Source organism: Mauremys mutica, chromosome 2 (genome assembly GCF_020497125.1).
Source record: "Mauremys mutica isolate MM-2020 ecotype Southern chromosome 2, ASM2049712v1, whole genome shotgun sequence".
NCBI classification, from domain to species: Eukaryota; Metazoa; Chordata; order Testudines; family Geoemydidae; genus Mauremys; species Mauremys mutica.
Genome location: NC_059073.1, coordinates 275302007 through 275322405, shown reverse-complemented (window position 1 = coordinate 275322405; position 20399 = coordinate 275302007). Strand labels below are relative to the sequence as shown.

General features: G+C 44.2%; 1 protein-coding gene across 2 annotated transcripts in view; it reads right to left on the bottom strand.

Moving 5' to 3' along the window:
* Positions 1 to 20399, bottom strand: part of PTPRN2 (protein tyrosine phosphatase receptor type N2) — a 954782-nt gene that overhangs the window by 564755 nt on the left and 369628 nt on the right. The window contains exon 5 of one of the 2 annotated variants that reach the window (XM_045004717.1): positions 10515 to 10680. In XM_045004717.1, coding sequence (XP_044860652.1) covers positions 10515 to 10680 — 166 coding nt within the window. Of the gene's footprint in view, positions 1 to 2054; positions 2192 to 10514; positions 10681 to 20399 lie in introns of those variants that run through there. The other variant, XM_045004718.1, reaches the window with a different exon arrangement.

The window sequence follows — 20399 nt, the reverse complement described above, 5'->3', positions numbered from 1 at the left end:
AAGGGTAACACCTGAGCAGGGTAGTGGTTTCTTTTGTTTTTTAATATCCTGAATTGCTATTGATTACAGGGATTTGTAAATTCCCTCTGTGGTGCTTTTGGATGCATGACAATAGACACTGTTAACCATTATTATGGAAATAACATGCATTGTTTTGTAGTTAAGGTACTATTCAATTAAGTCATGTCATTGCTGTAAGATCCTTAAAAATTATATTAAGCTGTCACATTGCTTGTTTAGGAAAATTCTGGCTCTCCTGCTTTAAAGAATGTTTTATAATCCCATATCATCCTTATCCTGTAGATAATTCACAGGAGGCACTATCAAAAATACTGTAAAACCTGCACATTAACCTTTTTGAGCACAGAATTATCAGGGCAATGTCTGGTGTGGTTTAGTTAAGTAACTGACATTTTCCCTATGAAAGTTCACAGAAAGGGCACATAATGCTAGCCCTTGTAGATGAACACTGAGATCGTTTATAAACTATGCATTTTCTTTTGCAAAGAGCTATTGAACAAAAGAGAAGGTTGAGATGTATACAGAAGAGGCTGATGAATGCCAGTTAATTTGCCGGTAAGAAATGGAATAACTTTTTAACTTCCAGTTCAGCTACAAAAGGGCAACAGAATTCAGAGCAGTGGTGCACTGAATTGCCATTGATGCCTAAACATGGCTTTCTTTGGAGATCCATTTGCCCAATGTGGAAGAGGAGTACAGTTGGTGAAAAACCATTTTAAGAATATAGAAAGACACAGCACCACAAAAAAACAATTTTACTTAGCACTTTCACAGGCCCTTCCACTTTCAGTGCTTATAAACATTAACTCATCCTTAGCACCCAATGACTTCAGTGGGGCCACAACAGCTAATCACAATAGTTTAACACCAAGTCAGAGTGCCTATTTGATAAGGTGGCAAAATAAACTGCAACATAAAACACACATTCAAACCAGAACCCTTTGGGCAATAATGAGAGAAAATAAGAGTTTTCCAAAAGCCATCAACAGCAGAATAAGCTAAAGTTTTTCTTCAGCATACTTATTTAAATAGATGTACATCTCTCAGTTAGAACAAAACTTAGTACTGAGTGAACTACACACCCCTGCATCATATGTAAAAGCACTATGCCAGAAATACCATATGCTTATATAAATCCTACATATCCGAACAGGACCATAAAAAGTGTAGTACTAGATCAGCGTGTGGGATGAGAGTTTTACAAAAATGGTACTCAGTGTTGTGGTATACTTTCATGTTAAGAGAAAGCTGACTGATGAGGCATTTAGAGCCCCTGGACCAAATTAGGCCTTAGGATGCTTATATATAATTACAGTTAAAGTCAATGAAAGCATCCACAAGCAGAATTTAGTCCTCTGGGGCAAACATGAATTAAAATGTCTTCTATCCTCACTAATGGTTTGCTTACATATAGCAGTGACATGACACCATACAAGAAACCATCACGTTTAGTTCCAGTACTGGAAAGACCATTCATATACACATAAACCAGCAAAGGACCTAAAGTGGAGCTCTGTTGTAGTCCAGCATGATGAAAGACAGATCACCAGGCTCACAATCTGTATATAGATTCATAGATTTTAAAGCCATGAGGGACTATTATCATCTAGTCTGGCCTCCCACATAACGCCAGCCAAAGGGTTCACTAGTAATTCCTCCATAAATATATTTTGCTTTCTTTCTGAGACCTGTAGCTCTGAACCCATTTAAAAGCTACATCAGAAAAGAATATTAATTAATACCCTGTAGTTAGTGTCAAAAGCTTACTGATGATCAAGCAAAATGGCTCCACAGAGTCTCTTTTGATCAGAACTAGCAAGGACTTTGCCTCTAAATCCTGATTGTGCAATTTCAGTGTAATAGAAAGGCCTGACATCTGATTGCATATAATTTGGTAATCTGCTCTGCTGTAAATGTAGTTGGCACAGATTTGATTGTGAACTGTATATTCTTTCATTTTTAACCCCTCCTCCCCCCCCCAAAAAAACAAAAGTGGATTAGTACTCTGGTTTCCTTTGTGTACAAGTTCTTACCTCAGTTGTGTATGAGTTTTAAGACCAAAGTGCTTGCAGCCCTTCTTGACTTCTGTGGTGATGCCCCAGTTCTCCTGTTGGCTTCTCAAGTCCTCTCCACCACCCCGTCCTAGATGTTCATCTTTCCCTCTCATATGTTAACAGTTATGGAACTTCCTAGTCTTTAGCTTTCACAGTTCTATCCAGTGCTAGTCAGTAGCTCTGTCTCTCTACCAGTTCTTCCTCCTATTGGCTAATGTTCTTGATTATTGGTTCTAATGGAATGACTTATGCATGAAATGGAAGTGGCAGTTTGTCTTTGTTTCCATAGCAAACAGAAACCTTAGTTTTACCAGATGATGTGAGCCAAAGAATTGATAACGAACTCCATCTGAACTGTAGGAGTTGTGCATAAAGGTAATCAGTGCTGATGGGTTTATTAGGATTTACCAGTTTTCTTTCCCCAAAACAGTTTGCTCACATGTCACAAGTCTGCCATGGAAGTGTAAGATTTCCGAGAATGGTGTTTAAACAATTTTTCTGTAAGTATATGGTGAAACTGCTACACTGAGCTAACTCGTTACCTAAAGGCTGATGTACTGTAGGCACCCCATAATAAACAAGTCTTAGAGGAATATACACAATTTAAACTGAAGTCAATGGGTCTATTCATATGCTTAAAGTTAAATGCATGCTTAAGTACTGTGCTGGATCAAACCCAAAGTTCTCAGAATCTTGCAGAATCAAGCCTTAACTTTAAAAATCTCCATGGATTACACAAAATTGTTTGCAATAAATTTTTCACAAAACCCAAACATGATGGTGTTATATTGTGAGTAACAACCTTCCCCCCAAACACACACAATTAAGCAAAACAGACTAATGTTAAAATTGCTGGCAACTCTACCTACTCCCCCCCGAGTCTTCTATGAGCTAACACTAAATAAGGAAGACATTTTTAAATTTGCACCAGTTCCACCATCTGTTATTTACTGAACTGGTCATGGTGAGTCAGCCAGCCCTCAGCACTGAAGCACAATGTGTGATGTTTGCATCATAACACAGCAAAGCCGTGTCACATTACAAGGACGATACCTGTTGAGCCAAACTCCAAATACTTGGGGTTAGCAGATTAGAAGACATAAGACTGAGAGGTCACATATATTATTGCCCATCCAGCCAGACCACCTGAATAGTAGAGATTTTAAAGCAAACCATTAAATCTGAGTAGTGGCCAGGAAATTAGTGAAAATTAATTACCTGGGATTTTGTGTAAATGCCCTGTGTCAGCAGTATGGCTGCAGCTGCATCAGCTTAGTCTCCTGACACTAGTGAGCACAGCTGAGTGCATCAGCTAGGCCCCTTTACCAACCGCCCCTTCTTATGTCCAGCCCCAACAGTAGCTTGCTTGCTGTTTAGTGTATGTGCCTGCTGATTCTCTATCTCCCTGCACCCAATCCTAGCCCTGCCCCTACTCAAGGCAATGCCTCAACAGGCAGCTTTAATTCCTGGTTCTGACTCTGCCTTATCCCTGGGCTCTGGCGTTCATGCCCTGGCTCTTGCTCTGCCTGCTAGGTCTTACTCCTACTCCACCCAGTATGCCAGACTGCTCAATACCCAATCTCCTGTTGACCTTTAGCTGATACGTAGCATCTATAATACCATTTATAGAGCACCTTCTATCTTTAAAGCACTGTACATACTTTAATTAATCCTCATCTCACCCCTGTGAGGTAGGGTAAATTATCATTCCTATTTTACAAATTGATGAGCTGTGAAATCTCCTAAATGAAACCATAGATTCTTATTCTCAGTAGATAGAGGGGTTTTTTCCTTAGTAGATAATGTTCAGTCTTATAGGGTAAAATATTCAAAAAATGCACCAATTGGCCCCTTGCTTTCTGTGCCCCATTTTTGTGCTAAAAATTCAGTATTTACATCTCTAACTACCTGGGTTAAATCCATAGTCAGATAGAAGTGAAAGTACTCAGGTCTGTAGCTGAACTACTATTCTCCCTTACAAAATTTGCCCCTTTTTAAAGCAAAAGTGAAAACAGCAGACAAAAGGAGGGTCCTGTGGTTAGCGTGCTTACCTAGGACTTGCGAGCTGGGTTAAAGTCCCTGCTCCATCTCAGATTTCTTGTGTGACTTGGGCCAAATCAATTATTCCCTCTGTAAAATGGAGATAATAGCACTTCCCTACCTCACAAGAGTGTTGTGAGGATAAAGACTATAAGACATTCAGACACCATTCTAAAGGAGGCCACATAAGTATCTTAGACTTACAGACAATCTGTATAGGCTTGGGGAGATCCTCTGTAATTTGAATCCTTATATTTTCACTAAAGAATTTATTTTATGTAGCGGTTACATTACAAATTACTCATTTATACTCAGATGGCTAAAAGCAGAACTTAAAGTTCATGTTGCATAGGGGTTTTTGATTTTGCATCAGTCATATACAACAGCACCCCAAGAGGTAGCTGGATACCAAAACCAGTTTCTGACTATTCTGACTCTGATACAGTGATCCATATTACATCAATTAGGGCTCTGCTCTTTTGAGTTAATGCTCTGGATTTAAAATGAGTAGTGACTGCATGCCTCATGATCTCTTTTATTACCTTATCAATATTAATGCTGTTCAGAAGAATAAGTTCAAAGTATATTTTAGACTGTTTATTTGAGCATTCCAATTTTCTAAGACAGGGATATTAGTACTAAATGTTTCACAGAAGCATCCAGCAATTGGTTTTCAATTTAGGAAAATTAAGCTGCACATAATCTGTTGAGGGCGGGTGCACTAAAGGGGAAAAAGAGCATAAGGAACCTTTCCCTTCTACTCCATGTAAGCAGCAGAGCAAGTGCTCTACCTAGCATTCAAGAAACCACAGTAGGAAGGAGGGCTCAGTTCTAGCATGCACTGCACGGCCCTATGTTCCTGTAATCTGCTGACCAAGTACTGTACTCCAATAAAATCATACACTCATGTTTGGTAATCGCTAATTACCTGATTTCAGAACCGATGGTCTGTTTTCCCATTTACTATAGTTAGAAACAACTACATACAGCATTGAAAACTGATAACCCAGTTATCAAATGCCCAGTCCACCTTCCAGAAGCTTCAAGGTTCTAGCAAAATGAGCTCCCACCAATAGTTCACAATCACACCCACTCCCCTCACCAGTATCTAATCACAGTTGCTCCAACACATTCCCCTTCCCCTCTAGCTTCTGCTCAGTTCTATAATTTTCTTATCTGTTTGACAGACATAAACAAGGATCCTGATGTGCTAAACATTCTCCTTTAAACTTAGAATAGCTGTTAATTTTCTTTACAGACCAAAATTGGGACCTAACACAGGGGTAGGCAACCTATGGCACACATGCCGAAGGCGGCACGCGAGCTGATTTTCAGTAGCACTCACGCTGCCCGGGTCCAGGCCACCGGTCTGGAGGGCTCTGCATTTTAATTTAATTTTAAATGAAGCTTCTTAAACATTTTTAAAACTTGACTTTACTTGACATACAACAATAGTTTAGTTATATGTTACAGACTTATAGAAAGAGACCTTCTAAAAACGTTCAAATGTATTACTGGCACGCAAAACTTTAAATTGGAGTGAATAAATGAAGACTCGGCACACCACTTCTGAAAGGTTGCCGACCCCTGATCTAACATTTCTAGTATCAAAAAACATTCCAATGTAGAGCCCAGACAATACAGGCAGCTCCACTGCAGGAGTAGCCCATAATTATTCCATCACTATACTCTGACCAGACCAGCTTCTTTCAGGGCAAGAGAAATGGAACCTCCCTCTTATTCCATTCTCCAGGGAGCTAAAGGAAAAGTAGGGATTTCCTGCCCCCAACAAGGAACTAAAGGAGCAGTGAAGGTTCCCTCTAACTCTCATATACCCGAACAGGGCTAAAAGACCAACTGTTCCCACTCGTATCCCCTAGCATCCCAAGGAGCAACAACAGGAGAGCCTCACAGACCCAGCAAGCACATCCAGCACAAGTGCTCAACAGCAAGTGACAGCCTCTCGACTCATTCCCAGATGGAAAACAGAGCATCTTTTTCCAATACATCTACCTCTTTAAGGCAAACATCTATCCACCAGGTATATATATAGCCCCCATCTCTCTAGTATCAGAAGCTTATAAAAAGTGCTCCCATGCCTGCACAGAGGCATAAAAGAGCCTCCCCCGCAGGGCAAATGGAGACACAACTGTCTCCACTTTTCACCCACTCAACAGAGTGGCATGAACCCACAGATGCCCCTCTCTTCCTTTCTTTCCTTAGAGGCCCTTTGCCTCCGTAGTCCGGAACTTTTCTGCTTCTCTCCTTGCCACGGTGGCCTTTGCTCCTGCCCCTCGGTCACATGTGTTGAAGATTTCATTCCAAGGCTTTCCAGGAGACCCAGCTATAGTATTATTATAATACATATCCACAATATACCAGCATGGCTACTGTGAACAGCAAAACATGTCCTCCTTTAATACCAATATCTTCAGTATCAAATATGTCCTGGGCATTCTAATCCAACAAAATGAATCACCTGCCTAGGTTTCAGCAGAGGCAGGATGTAAATAAGTCCAGTTTCCTCTGAAAGGAAGGGTCTTGCTCCAATTTAGGGGGGAAATCTGTAATTTGAAGCCTCTGTGATTCTGTATTTTCAGCTACCTAAAAGCCATGCCTTTTCAGAGAGTAAGTGAGTGAATTAAGTCTAGTATTTGATTGAAAGGATTCACAAATATTGACAGTGCAGAAGTTTGTGAGAAGGTAAAGCCCTCATTAGGCCTGGGTGAAAAAAATGCCAGCTAATGCCTAAGGGACAAATGCCACCAAGTGCTCATTTTCTGAATAAACTTTTTCAACAGAACTACAGTGAAATGTTCTCTAGAGCTGTAAGCTCTGGGAAAGAAACTCCCCAAGCCTTCTGAATGACTTTCTGTTTACTCGCTGGTGAGGTGATTATCAAATGCCAAAATACACCTATTGAGCTTGCAATGGATAATGTCTAAAACAATGCTAATAAAAAAAAAAGGCATGACACCAGGAACTCAAATTGCTCCAAGCATCAGAATCACTGGGGCTTCTGTAACTGAAAGTAAACTACTGATAAAGTTTGTTGTGTCCCACCACTTAAGCATCAATAAGGTTATTACTGCTGCTGTGGTGTGTGAGGTGAACCCCAAGCTCACTGATATTAGACAATGTAAAGCATGGAATGCTTAGCTGCCTCTGAGGTATTTAGTTATATGTGCATTTTAGAATGATGTCGTACACAATTGCTGAGTTGCAACTTGATGAATATGCAAACCAACCACTTTATTCAGCTTAATATAAATATATTTAGGAGATGGAAGGAAAACTACAGACCAAGATTTTCAAAATTGGGTTCCTAAAGCTTAGCTTCATACCATAAATCCTCTAAATAAGAATTTAGGAGCCTAATTTTAGGCATTCTTTTTTTTAAATTTCAGAACACCATTAGGGCCAATCAGAATATATTCAGGAACTGTCTCTTAGACCATCTTTTCACATTCATTAAAGCAATTTTCTTATTTGGCCTACTGTTAGCATTTGTTTTATAATACTACATGCTGTTCCTACAAACTTCACCCACACCTCCCCACAGCCAGGAGAGGGAGGTAGTGCCAAAGTAGCCAGGCATAGTGTAGTTCTCTCTGCCAAGACTACAGGCAGGATGGGATGGCAGAGGACAATAAATAGCTTTTTGAGATCCAACTGGCATCTGGAAAGGACATGTTTTGATGGAAGGGGCAGAAAGAAGAAGCCAGAGAGAAGCCTATATTTGGCAATAGAGGTGGCAATTCTAAGTGAAAGTAGAATATGGAACTTCTAGTTTTCCTGCATTTTTAATAAAGTACAGAAGATGAAAAGGGGAATAAAATTATTTAATGTCTGCTCAGAACTCATCAATATTTGGAGAAAATTATGAAGATGTGAAGTTTCGATTGTGGTATGCAATCAAAATTGAGCAAAATCTGTATCTGTTTTCAATTTGGTAAGTGGTTTGACTTTTTTAAATGCAGTTCTTAAAGTTATTTTCCTTTTCAAATCATGAAGGTAACATTGCTTGTCAGCTGTCTAGCAGATTCTTAAACACACTGGCTTGTATTTTATTTAAATACTGCTCCTTTTATACAGGAATACGTTGTATAAATATGGAATGTTTCACTTACTACTTTTTAAAAGATCAGCAACTGCCTTTGAATTTTAGAGGTGAGAAAGGTCTCCAAGGGACTTCAAAATGGATAATTAGCTTTTGAGACATTATCTGCTGTCTGTTTTTTACTTCTATTTTGTATTGCAGATAACGCAGTCTGAGTCACGATCAGTTGTTTTAAAATGCTCCTCAGTGGAAAGAATCCTACAGTTTGTTTCTATATGTGCTTCATTTCCAGTTTTTCTGCTCTTTATCCCACTCCCCCAGGTTTCTAAGTACCTATCTCCATGGCAACACTCAATAATGTTGGTGGGTGGTGTTATCACAGCAGGCTTCCCTACAGAAGATCTCAGACATATGGATTATTTATGAACTTGCATGACAGCACCTACTGAAATATCTTTTGGGCAAATTTCCACTTCCCTGAAAGACAGAGGCTTTAAAGAATGACATCCTCACTCAATGTCCTCAAACTCAAAACCAGGGACTCAAAAAGTTGAGCTCAGGCACCAACGGGAGTGGGCCCATTCATTAGTTCCCATACCTATTTTGCTGCTGCCTGAAAGTTTCCCTTACCCTAAATAAGTACTTGTTTTCATATCACATAAATTCTGTGAACTGCTGTTCACTCCAGTCCATGACATTTGAGATAGTTCTGATTTCAGACCATAATACTTCAATGTTATTGTAGCCGTATTATTAGGACATGAGAGAGACAAGGTGAGTGATGTGTTATTGGACCAACTTTTGTTAGTGAGAAAGACAAGCTGTTGAGCTTACACTGAGCTCTTCTTCATTTCTGGGAAATGTACTCTGTGTCACAGCTACAAGGTGGATTTTTTAGTGTAAGATATTTCCAGGGACCAATCAAGGTGTTAACACCCCTCCAGTCATATTAGGGAAAGGAAGGGGGATGGGAAGGCAGCGGATGGGGAGGGGGGTTAAGTGGGTTATAGATTGTTGTAATACAACATAACTCCAGTGTCTCTATTCAGTCCATGATTTTTAGTAGCTTGCAAAGTTATAAATTTAAGCTCCCAGGCTTGTCTTTTGAAGGTGTTGTACAGGTTTCCTTTGAAATGAGAACAGAGAGGTCAGATATCGAGTGATTTGCTTTGTGAAAAGTGTTCATCCACAGGTGATGTGATGTTTTTGTCTTTTATCATTTGTGTGAGTTCACTTCATTTGAGAGCACAGTGATTGTCTAGCTTCACTCATATAGTTGTTAATGGGGCATACCACATGTTGTGTTAAGTATGTATATGACACATGAATCTTGAAGGTGTATTGTGAGGGGTGTTGAGCATCATAGCAGTGGAGATATGACTAGGAATTTTGCATTTGTTGTTCTGGTGCCACTCTGAGCTGGTGTGTCCTAATCTGTGGGGAGCTTGCTTCTGATGAGTTTGGGGGGCTGGTTTGAAGGCCAGAAAAGGGGGTTCAGAAAAGTTTTCTTTCAGAATGTGGTCCCCATTGAATATGACCTTAATGACATCCCATATGGGTTCCAGTTTGGGGTGGTAGGAGCATAAATTTATAACCTCACCCACCTTGTCTCTCCAGAATATTTCAGACATGTGACAGTTAAATAAAAAGTCAGGTACAACCTGTACCACTGTTGGGCATCACCAGAAAATGTTACTGGAGATGGTCTTGCTAGTTCTATGTCTCTGAGTCATTAACTCTTAAGGCAATGGGGAGGCGGGGCTAGGGGAAGAGGTTTGTCAGCTATGGCAGCTTGGTTTTGATACCAAGCATATCACCAGTAAAGTCTATCTTCCATGCCCGACTCTCTCTAACTCATAAGAATCTTTTTTCGGTGCACCTGCTGCCTCCAGGTTGCATTCATGCCAACAGCCAACACATTAAGACATCACAGGGTGCCAAAACATTACCCAAGAGATCAAGAATATCTGCCAGTTTCTTCAAAATACCATATTGCATTTCATGAACTTGTCAGAGAGACAGTTTTCAAAAAATAGAGCATGTCTCTTCACTGTGGACAAATACATCAGCTTTTATGTATCTACTGAGAGTTTATTACATTAAATTTTACAATGCATTTCAGTTGAGGCATATTAATATGCAGGAAGCAGACCCTGTAACAACACAGCACATAAGAGGTAGATTCTTAACCAGCTCACTTTTTTGGGGGGCACTACTTTTATTCAGTTTCCTATGTGTCTTTACTCTAACAACAAAGGCTGGTAGCAGGGTGTAAAGGGAGAGGGCAGAGGAGAAAGAAGGAATTAATATTAAATGTAGAAAGCATCTAAAGGTACAACCTTGACAGAAGCTTTGTCATTCTTCATCCTTGGATATAAATTTGGAGCTGCAGACTGCGAGAGAATACCTAGGTATGCCAGATATTGCTGAAGGGACTTGGCCAAGTCCACATCCTTTTCCAGCTCATAATTCCTTTCATTATCAGCAGCACTCCGCTTTGAAGTCCTGCACATCAAAACCAAGGAAAAGAATGTTACCGGCATAAATGATATACACTGAACTCAGAAAAAAAAAGTCACTACATTTTATATTTGAAGCTATAGGAGTCAGCTCTGTGTGAATGTTCTTAACAAAAAATACCTACAAAGTTTTAAACATGACACCAGAAAATGTGGAAAATTTCTATATTTCAGCAAAATGAAAACATAACTCCACTGGTAAGGTAATAAAATAATGATTATAATTCATGATCTAATTGCAAATCAACTACAAAGCCTGAATCAGGACAAAGTTTTGTCCAAAGGGGAAAAAAATATTTGTAAATACAAGAGGCAACATTACAGTGCACCCTAAAGGGATACACAGCTGTACTTACAACAGCACTTCAAAGTAGTTATTAAACCTACAATCGGAATCCATTTCATTTCAGCCCCAATGGTGGGTCCCAAACCTAACTTGCAAAATCCCCAGATGCCACTGGCAAAGGACATGCAGTGTCCACTAACCAACCAGTAGGGCTTAAATGAGGTTATGGGATGGAATGAGAGTTTCTTCTGATCTGCACCTGTGACCAGGATTCTTATGTGATATATAGGTTACCTATTTTTACAGAATATATTTAGCTTGACTCTGAGCTCAGATTGAGCCAGTATGCAATGGTATGGTATATCTGTACGTCTCTGAAGCTATTCTCATGTTCTTCACATTCTCTTTTTCTTCCCTTAAGTCTCCAACTCTTACATCTGCCAAAAAAAAAAAACCGCAAAACCCTCAAATGTGACCAAGTGTAACTGCTCTAGAGGTGTCTGTGAGTCTGCAGAAAGTCTGGAATAACATCTCTGATGTGTGAACAACTCTACTCATCTATCTCATTGAGATGTTAACTTGAGTGCCTAATGATGATAATTTAAATGTCAACATTGTTAACTATTTCATTCATGTAAGAAAGGAGATGGAGATTCCCAGATTTGAATTTCTGTGGGAGACATCTAATTTTGATTTTTACAAGTGGCGTTTGGGACATCCCACCATTTCCTTCCCAATCAAGCAGTCAAGTCAAAGGCGCCCAGTTGCATTCAGACTGCATGCATGATTTCATTTTGAACATCTGCAGTCCAGGGGTGCTGGAACAATTTTTATAGTGGGGGTGCTGATGATGGAAACAATGCATTTGGTGTTAGTTACTACTACTTCAATCCACAGGGTGCGGGAGCACCCCCAACACTCCTAGTTCCAGCACCACTGCTGCAGTCTACTTTGAGCAGTATCTATGTGTAAGGGGACTGTTCCATTACTAAAACTCAGTAGGGGTGTTTTGATTGGCTAGCTCACAGTACCAAAAGAAAGGGGAAGGGTCGATGGGAAATTAGGCCCTTGAGACTGACAGTCCCCAGGAACAATGGAGAGAGGCCAATGCTGCAGGTCAGCCCTGATTGACAAGGTGGGCAGGCTAATCAGGGAGTCAGGAGGCCAAGGGGGGTCCCGTCCTCCTCCATGTGAGTTGGATCAGACAGAGTGGGGCCAAGCTAAGGAGAGAGCAGGGGCCCAAGTTGAGCTGGGGAGCAGAGCCGTGCCAGCCAGAGGGGCCAGGAAAGCAGCCCAGGAAGCAGGTCAGTGCTGGGAGCAGAGTTACAGAAGCAGCCCAGAGAGCAGACCTGTGCTGGGAGCAGGGCTGCAGCAACCAGAGCCAGAGGGGCCAGAGAAGCAATCCAGGGAGCTGGAGGCAGAGCAGCAGCAATAGTGCTGAGACAGAGTGATGAAGCTGGAGCTGAGGCAGAGTGCTGGAGCTGGAGCTGGAGCAGTCTGGAGCTGGGTGCAGTGAGCAGCTTGAGGGTGGAGAGACTGAGGGGGGCCCTGGGCAGTGGGCCCTGCGCAGGGAGACACCCCAGCCAAGAGGCCTTGCAGGCCAGACTTGGAGGGGGATCTTAACCCCGATGGGGTGGGGGCAATGCTGGGAAGAATGATCCTGCCACCTAGAGCATGAGAGCACGTAGCCACCGCCAGAGCAAGTGTCCGACCCGCAGCATCCCTGCAGCAAAACCAGGGCCTAAGAAGGCGGCCTGGGACTTGTGAGCTACCTGACATTCCAGAGATGCTGACTCCCCATGCCACAGAGCGGGGTTATGTGTTTTCCTTTAACCTTTCTCATTTCTTCCTTTTTAAAAAAAAATGTATTGCTGTTTAATACATTGTATTTGCTTTGAACTGTATGTAATGATCAGTGGGTCAGGGAAGCGTCCAGTGCAGAGAGAGCACCCCAGAGCGAGGCACCCTAGCCCCTGCACTAAGTGACCACAACAAGGATGGGGGTCGAGCTCCCCCAGGAATCCTGTGTCCAACCTTGTTGGGGTTACAAGGACTGTGTCACACTGGACAGTGGAAGGGGAGCCCTTGAGGTCAGGCAGGCCTCTGGGTAAAGGAAGTGGGAGCGAGGACTCAGATCCTTTCGCTAGCCCATTTCACCAGGGTAGTGTGGACCATTCCCCCACTTACATATGGGTATGTCTACATGTAAATTGCTACTGTGACACTCACTATAGCAACGGGAGGGGTTCTCCTGTACCTGTAGTAATCCACATCCCTGAGAGATGGTAGCTAGGTCAATGAAAGAATTCTTCTATCGACTTAGCACTGTCTATACTGGGGTTAGATTGGCATAGCTATGTGTCTCATGGGTGTGGTTTTTTCACACACCTGAGAGACACAGCTATGCCTATGTAGTTTTCAGTGTAGACCAGCCCTCACTTTATGGATGCACACAGGTGAAGTTTATTTTGAAGGCAGAGCTTGGAAGAGTACCACCATGCTGAGTTTTATTCATTCATTAACAAAGCATGGAAACCAGGGAACGGGTGGTCAGGCCCAGTGGTCAGAGCCAGAGTCAGCCGTCAGGAACCGAAGCCAGAGTCAGAGTTGGAGTTGGGGTCAGGATCACACCAAGGTAGGGGCCAGAGCTGAGGTCAGGAGTTATGCCAAAGGTTGATCCAGAATCAGTGTGAGGAGTCATACTATGGGTCAGCACTGGAGTCAGCAACCAGGGAACAGCACTGGGATCAAGTCAGAATCAGATGCCAGTATCAAGGATCAAAGCGGAGTCAGGGAACAGTGGCAGGATCAAACCAGAGTTAGGGTCCAGTACAGCAATAGAGCAGAAGTTCATGCCGCTGCTCAGACAACTTCCTGTGCCTCCTTCTGGCATAAGTTGCACGTCTGGGCCAATCAGTGGGGCCGGATGTTCACTCCAGTCAGGAGCTTCATGGGCAGAGCCTCTAGTGGGCCAGAGGTCATAGAGAGCTGTTGGGTGGCAGTCACAATCTGGGCACTTCCTGTGGACATACGGGCCTAGGTTTGTGAACAGTGATCCCTCACACAAAGCTGTAGCCTGTCATGTTTATACCTAAAAATCAAGTGTCCTGCCCTTAATTCTGATCTCAGCTTTAGGGGTGGACGTCTGAAGTAATTCCACCATAGTAGATGGCGCTACACTGGTGTAAGTGACTTCAGACTCAGGCGACATAACTCTTATGACATGCTAGAACAGGGTGGTTCGCCCCTTTAGGGCTGGGACTATAGGGTTACCAACAAGAGGACACTGCTGGGGGGGAAGGGGAGAGCTGATAGGGGTGGGTACAGTTGGGGGTTCTGGAGGGCTGTGTGTGTACTGGGAGGAGGTATTTGGGGGATGCTGGAGAGGGTACTGCAGCCTTACTCTCAAAGTGGGGGCAGTGTCACTCCATCATGGTGGCAGAGTGGCTAGCACAGACCCGGCATGTAGCGCCTGCCATCTGCCAGTTCCTCCCTGCCTCTCCCCGTCCCTAGGACTGGGAGCCGGGGCCTGGGTGGGTGGAATTTGGCAGCTGCGGCAGCAGCGGAGGGACCAATCAGCCAGCTCTTTCTGAGCTGTAATGGCTGCTCCACAAAAATCACAGACATTTCCTCTTGTTTGAAAAATCCGCTCAGACAGAGGACAGAAGATCAAGAAAAAAGAAAAAAAAAAGGAAATACACCTCTACCCCAATATAATGCTGTCCTTGGGAGCCAAAAAATCTTACTGCGTTATAGGTGAAACCGCTTTATATCGAATTTGCTTTGATCCGCCGGAGTGCGCAGCCCCCCCCCCCCCGAGCACTGCTTTACCGTGTTATATCTGAATTCGTGTTATATCGGGGTAGAAGTGTATCTGGGAAAACTTATGGTAACCCTAGACTAACCAAGCTTGATTACAGAATAAGGCATACCTGGGCTGAATGCATTAAATCAGGTAATTCCCTCTAAAGGGCAGCAGGTGGCTGCAATGAAGGGGAAAGCTCAGGAAGATTATGCGGACAGTGAGAAAAGGCTTCTGCAGAGAAAACCTTGAGATCAGGAGAGTTGCCCCAAGCAGGAAGGTCTGGGAGGAGGAAGACGTAGGGCAGGGGTGTCCAAACTACGGCCCACGGGCCAACTGCGGCCCGCGGGTCAGTTTTTATTGGCCCGCAGCAAATTCTGAAAATACAGTTAAACCCTGTTATCTCGACGGCGGGCGGGCGGGCGGGGACAGGCAGGGACCGGGTATGCGGGGGCGGGCGGACGGGCGGGCGGCAGGAGAAGCCGGGACCAGGTAGGTGGGGCAGGGACCAGGTATGCGGGGACGGGCGAGCGGGCGGGGACAGGCAGGGACCGGGTATGCGGGGGCGGGCAGGCGGTGAAGCGGAGCCGGCGGACGGGCGGGCGGTGAGGCGTAGCCGGGCGGGCGGGCGGCAGGCGAGCCGGGACCAGGTATGCGGGTCCGGACGGGCGGGCGGCGAGGCGGAGCCGGGCGGGCGGGCGACAGGCGAGCCAGGACCAGGTATGCGGGGCCGGGCAGGCGGGCGGGGACAGGCAGGGACCGGGTATGCGGGGGCGGGCATGGCTCCCTGGTTCTCCCCCGTTTCCGGTGCCGGTGGCTCGCCCCCAGCCTCTCCCCCGCTCTTCCCCCTCACCCGCAGCCTCAGCTCGCTTGCGCTGCCAGCGGCGCAATGCTCTGGGCAGTGGGGCTGTGAGCTCCTGGGGCAGGGCAGCTGCAGAGCTGGGCCTGACCCGGTGCTCTGTGCTGTGCGGTGGCAACAGCGTGGCCTGGCTCCAGCCGGGTGGCGCGGCTGTAGCACCGCCAGCCACCAGTGCTCCAGGCAGTGCAGTAAGGGGACAGGGAGCAGAAGGGGTTGGATAGGGGGCAGAGGAGTTCAGGGTGGTGGGCAGCGGATGGGGGTGTGGATAGTGGTTGGGGGAGGAACAGGGGGTTGAATGGGGGCAGGGATCCTGGGGGAGCAGTCAAGAAGGAGAGGGGTTGGATGGGGCCATCGTCCCGGGGAGGCCGTCAGGAATTAGAGGAGGGGTTGGATGGGGTGGCGGAGGTCCAGGGGTGGTCAGGGGACAGGGAGTGGGGGGTGGTGGTGGTGGATGGGGCAGGGGTCCCAGAGGAGCTGTCAGGGAATGGGGGATGGGGGTTGGATGGGGGAGGAGTCCGGGGTGTGTGTGCAGATAGGAGGTGGGGGCTGGGCCACGACCCCTCCCCTAACCGGCCCTCCATACAATTTACGAAAACCGATGCGGCCCTCAGGCCAAAAAGTTTGCCCGCCCCTGACGTAGGGCTTGTGTAGAGTTAGGAATGGGCTTTATTTTGGTATTTTGAGTTTTATTTGCAGTTTATTTTATAGTAATAAACTTAGTCATCAAGGAGGGGTATTTTTGATCAAGAAAAAGCATAAAAGGCAGTTTTATTGGAACAGTCCAAGAGGGGAAACTGAGGCAGGCTGCCTGTACTGTGATCCAGTGCCATGAGGAGCCACAGGGGAGGCAGCTGTCTCAATTATATAAGCCTTCAGCAGATGGCTGAACTTGGCAGCAGCGTTTCACTGCAGCCACACTTCCAAGAAAGTAGGGGAGAAGGCCCAGAGCCAACACACAAGTACAGAGTCTCTGAACTGACAGGACAGGCATGTGAGATTCTAATAGGTGTAGGCAAAACTCGCAGTCTGGGGGCGAGAAAGATTATGGCTGCTTTGATACACTGAATCCTCCTAATCCTGATCTGCTCTGCAAACTGCAGAGTAATTTACAGAGCTCTGGAGGCCTGCATAGGATATGGAAACCTGTCCCAAGTGCAGGGCCGGCTCCAGGCACCAGCCAAGCAAGCTCGTGCTTGGGGCGGCAGATTCTAGGGGGCGGCATTCCATCCAATCCTAGGACGGCACAGCCACCCTTTTTTTTTTCTTTTTTTTTTTGTTTGCCGCTCTGGCTGCCCTGGAGGGGGCGAAGGAGGGGAGCACCCTGCTGGGAGCCGGCTGCGCGCTGCGTCTGCCCCAGCCGGTGCCAGGTCTGCAGCAAGCCTGGCAGCTCGTGTCCTTCCCTCCCCACCGACTGGAGCGGTGCGGAGCCCTCCCGGCAGGCAGCGCAGCGGGAGGGGCCAAGGGGTGAGCACCCTGGCTGAAGGAAGCCCTGGCCGCCCCCCTTCTCTCTCTCGCCCCCGCTCCCTCCCCTTCCCCCCGGCTAGCCGGGGCGCACACTCCACTGCCCAGGGCACGTCTGCAGCGCAGGGAATCCCGTTAGTTGAAAGTTTGCACCCTGGCTCTGGCTGCCCTGCAGGTGTTTTTTTTGCTTTGCTGCTCCAGCTGCCTTGCTTGGGGCAGCAAAAAAGCCAGAGCCGGCCCTGCCCAAGCTGCCAGTAAGTCACAGCACTGCCTGGAATTTCTACAGTGCTATGAGTTGCAGCCCCAATGTGCTCCTCCATCCCAGAACACGAATTATACCAGAGCTTGCAAGGAAGATATTAGAAGGCAACTTTATGGCTGATTTCTTCAGTTCTCACGTCCAGGACTCCTCCACTGGCCAAACCTGCAGAGTTTAGAGCAGCTTTGTGCTGCTTTTACCCAGCAAAAGGGTGTGTGCTTTCACCATTGGTGTCAAATCAGATACGCTGATTGTGGGGGACTCAGGCGATTTCTGCAGAGAGGACTATGGGGGCATTACTATAAATTTACTGTAGTTCTTGCTAGTTTCCCATGCTACTTGCTTCCCCATGTAAACATGCTGGGACATCAAAATACCCTTCTCTTGTTCCAGAACTCCACATTCTGCCTTGTCATGCAGGTTGGATGTCCAGGTCAGATTATCTGAGTTAAACTACATCTGTGCATGCAAGTGCACACACACACCACTCCTCCTTTTGTATCTAACTCGAAAGCCAGTCTAAAATTTCTGCCAGTTTTGAACCTGGTAAGACAGTACAACTTCTGCTTCAGTAAGAACCAACTAATCCAAAGAGGCTCTCATCACAGAAGCCATCCCAATGGTCTATCAATTCCAAATGTTCCTCTCATCCCTCAGTTAATCTCCAACATCACTCTTCTCCTGTCTTCATTTACTTTAAGAAGAAAGGGGATGAAAACAGAAATGCAAGACCAAATTCTGCCCTCTGAAGTCCCACTGAAGTCAGTGGGAACTGCACACACATATCTGAAAACAGAATTTAGATTAGCCCTTACAAACTCCTGCTTGTGGCAGTTGTATTAACACTCACTCTGATGATGAAAACAAATTTATCTTTTTCTTAAGGAGATGGGGATCGTCTCAAATTGTGTTAAATACAGCACTAATTGTACTTTTTGACAACTTCCAGAGTACATGCATCCATGCTGACGATGGGTTCTGCTTGATAACCATCTAAAGCAATGTGGACTGATGCACATTAATTTTCATCACCTGAGTCAGGTGCCACCAACTGATGGTTGCTTTTCTTTTTTGGTGGTTCAGCTTCTGTAGTTTGTGCATTGGAGCATTGCTCTTTTAAGACTTCTGACAGCATGTGCCACATCTCATTACTCTCAGATTTTGGAAGATACTTCAAATTCTTAAACGTTGGGTCCAGTGCTGTAGCTATCTTTAAAAATCTCATATTGGTACCTTCTTTGCGTTTTGTCAGATCTGCGGTGAAAGTGTTCTTAAATCGAACAACATATGCTGGTTCGTCATCCGAGACTACCATAACACAAAATATATGGCAGAATGTGGGTAAAACCACAGAGGAGGAGACATACAATTCTCCCCCAAGGAGTTCAGTCCCAAATTTAATTAGCGCGTGTTTTAGTGAGTGTCATCAGCATGAAAGCATGTCCTCTGGAATGGTGGTCAAAGCATGAAGTAGCATACTTATGTTTAGCATATCTGGCATGTAAATACCTTGCAACACCATATACAACAGTGCCATGCGAACGCCTGTTCTCACCTTCAGGTAACATTGTAAATAAGAAACAGGCAGCCTTATCTCCCATAAATGTAAACAAACTTGTTTGTCTTAGCAATTGGCTGAACAAGAAGTAGGACTGAGTGGACTTGTAGGCTCTAAAGTTTTACATTATTTTATTTTTGAGTGCAGTTATGTAAAAAGAATTCTACATTTGCAAGTTGCACTTTCACAATAATGAAATTGCACTACAGGACTCGTATGAAGTGGATGGAAAATACTATTTCTTTTGTTTCTTTTTTACAGTGCAAATATTTGTAGTACAATAATAATATAAAGTGAGCACTGCACACTTTGTATTCTGTGTTATAATTGAAATCAATATATTTGAAAATGTAGAAAAACATCCAAAATATTTATAATACATTTAAATTAGTATTCTAATTATTGTTTAACAGTGTGATTAAAATTGTGATTAATCGCAACTTATTTTTTTAATCTAGTTAACTTGTTTTGCATTGATCACTTGAGTTAACTGCAGTTAAGGGGCATATATTATTTAATTGGTTTTGACAACAGTGTTCAGAACTCCTGCTTCAAGGTGCCTACAGTAAGACCCACAGAGTTAAAAAAAAATAAAATAAATGGGAGAGAGGCAGGAGAAATGAGATCATTGCAGATAAAAAGATACATAAAAATATATTAACTAATGCACAGTATGTACTGAAAATAGACAACCTGAAAAGCAACAAGCACTTTAAACTGGTGACATGCTGGGCCATACTTTCAAGGGCTCAGCATGCCAGGCACTGAGAGCTTCATGGACTGTCATTTTGTTCTGTGTTTGTACCTAGTACAATGAGGTCCTGGTCCATGCCTGGGGCTCCCAGTTGCTATGATCATACAAACAATAAATAATAATAAATCTGAAAATCCGGTCATAAATGTCACATCAGTGGCTGCTAAGTACGTAGCACCTTTTAAAAATCTGGCCCTTCTTGAGGTGCTTAGGAAGAACTGGGCCATTTTGAAAATGAATTTCCAATAATGAATGCTGAGCACCTAAAACCTGGCTCTTTCGAAAATCTGGCTTATATCGACCTACCTCATGTAAGAGTTTGTAGGATTAGGACATCAATACTTGTTTCAAAAGAGAACCCAAATTCCTCCTTAATAATTCAAAATAATTACTGACATTACAGTGCATGGTAAGCCACTGAGAAACAACAGCTAGTTAATATTATTAGGGAGAGCAATTTTATTTAACTTGTACAGACCTCCTTTAGTTCTTATTAGCCATTAAATGTATTATTTGTTCAGTATCTTATTCAGAACATGCTTATATGCGAATGTATTAAGTTAAACCTTCACGTTACTGGACCACTGAAGTGCACTGTCGCAATGATTTTAAAAATTGCTATTTTTAATGTTATTCGAGACTAACTCAACTGAGACTTCGATAAGCTCATTCCAGAAAAAAGTTCTCCTATGGGCAGGTTATTTTATAACTGTCTGTTATAAAGTT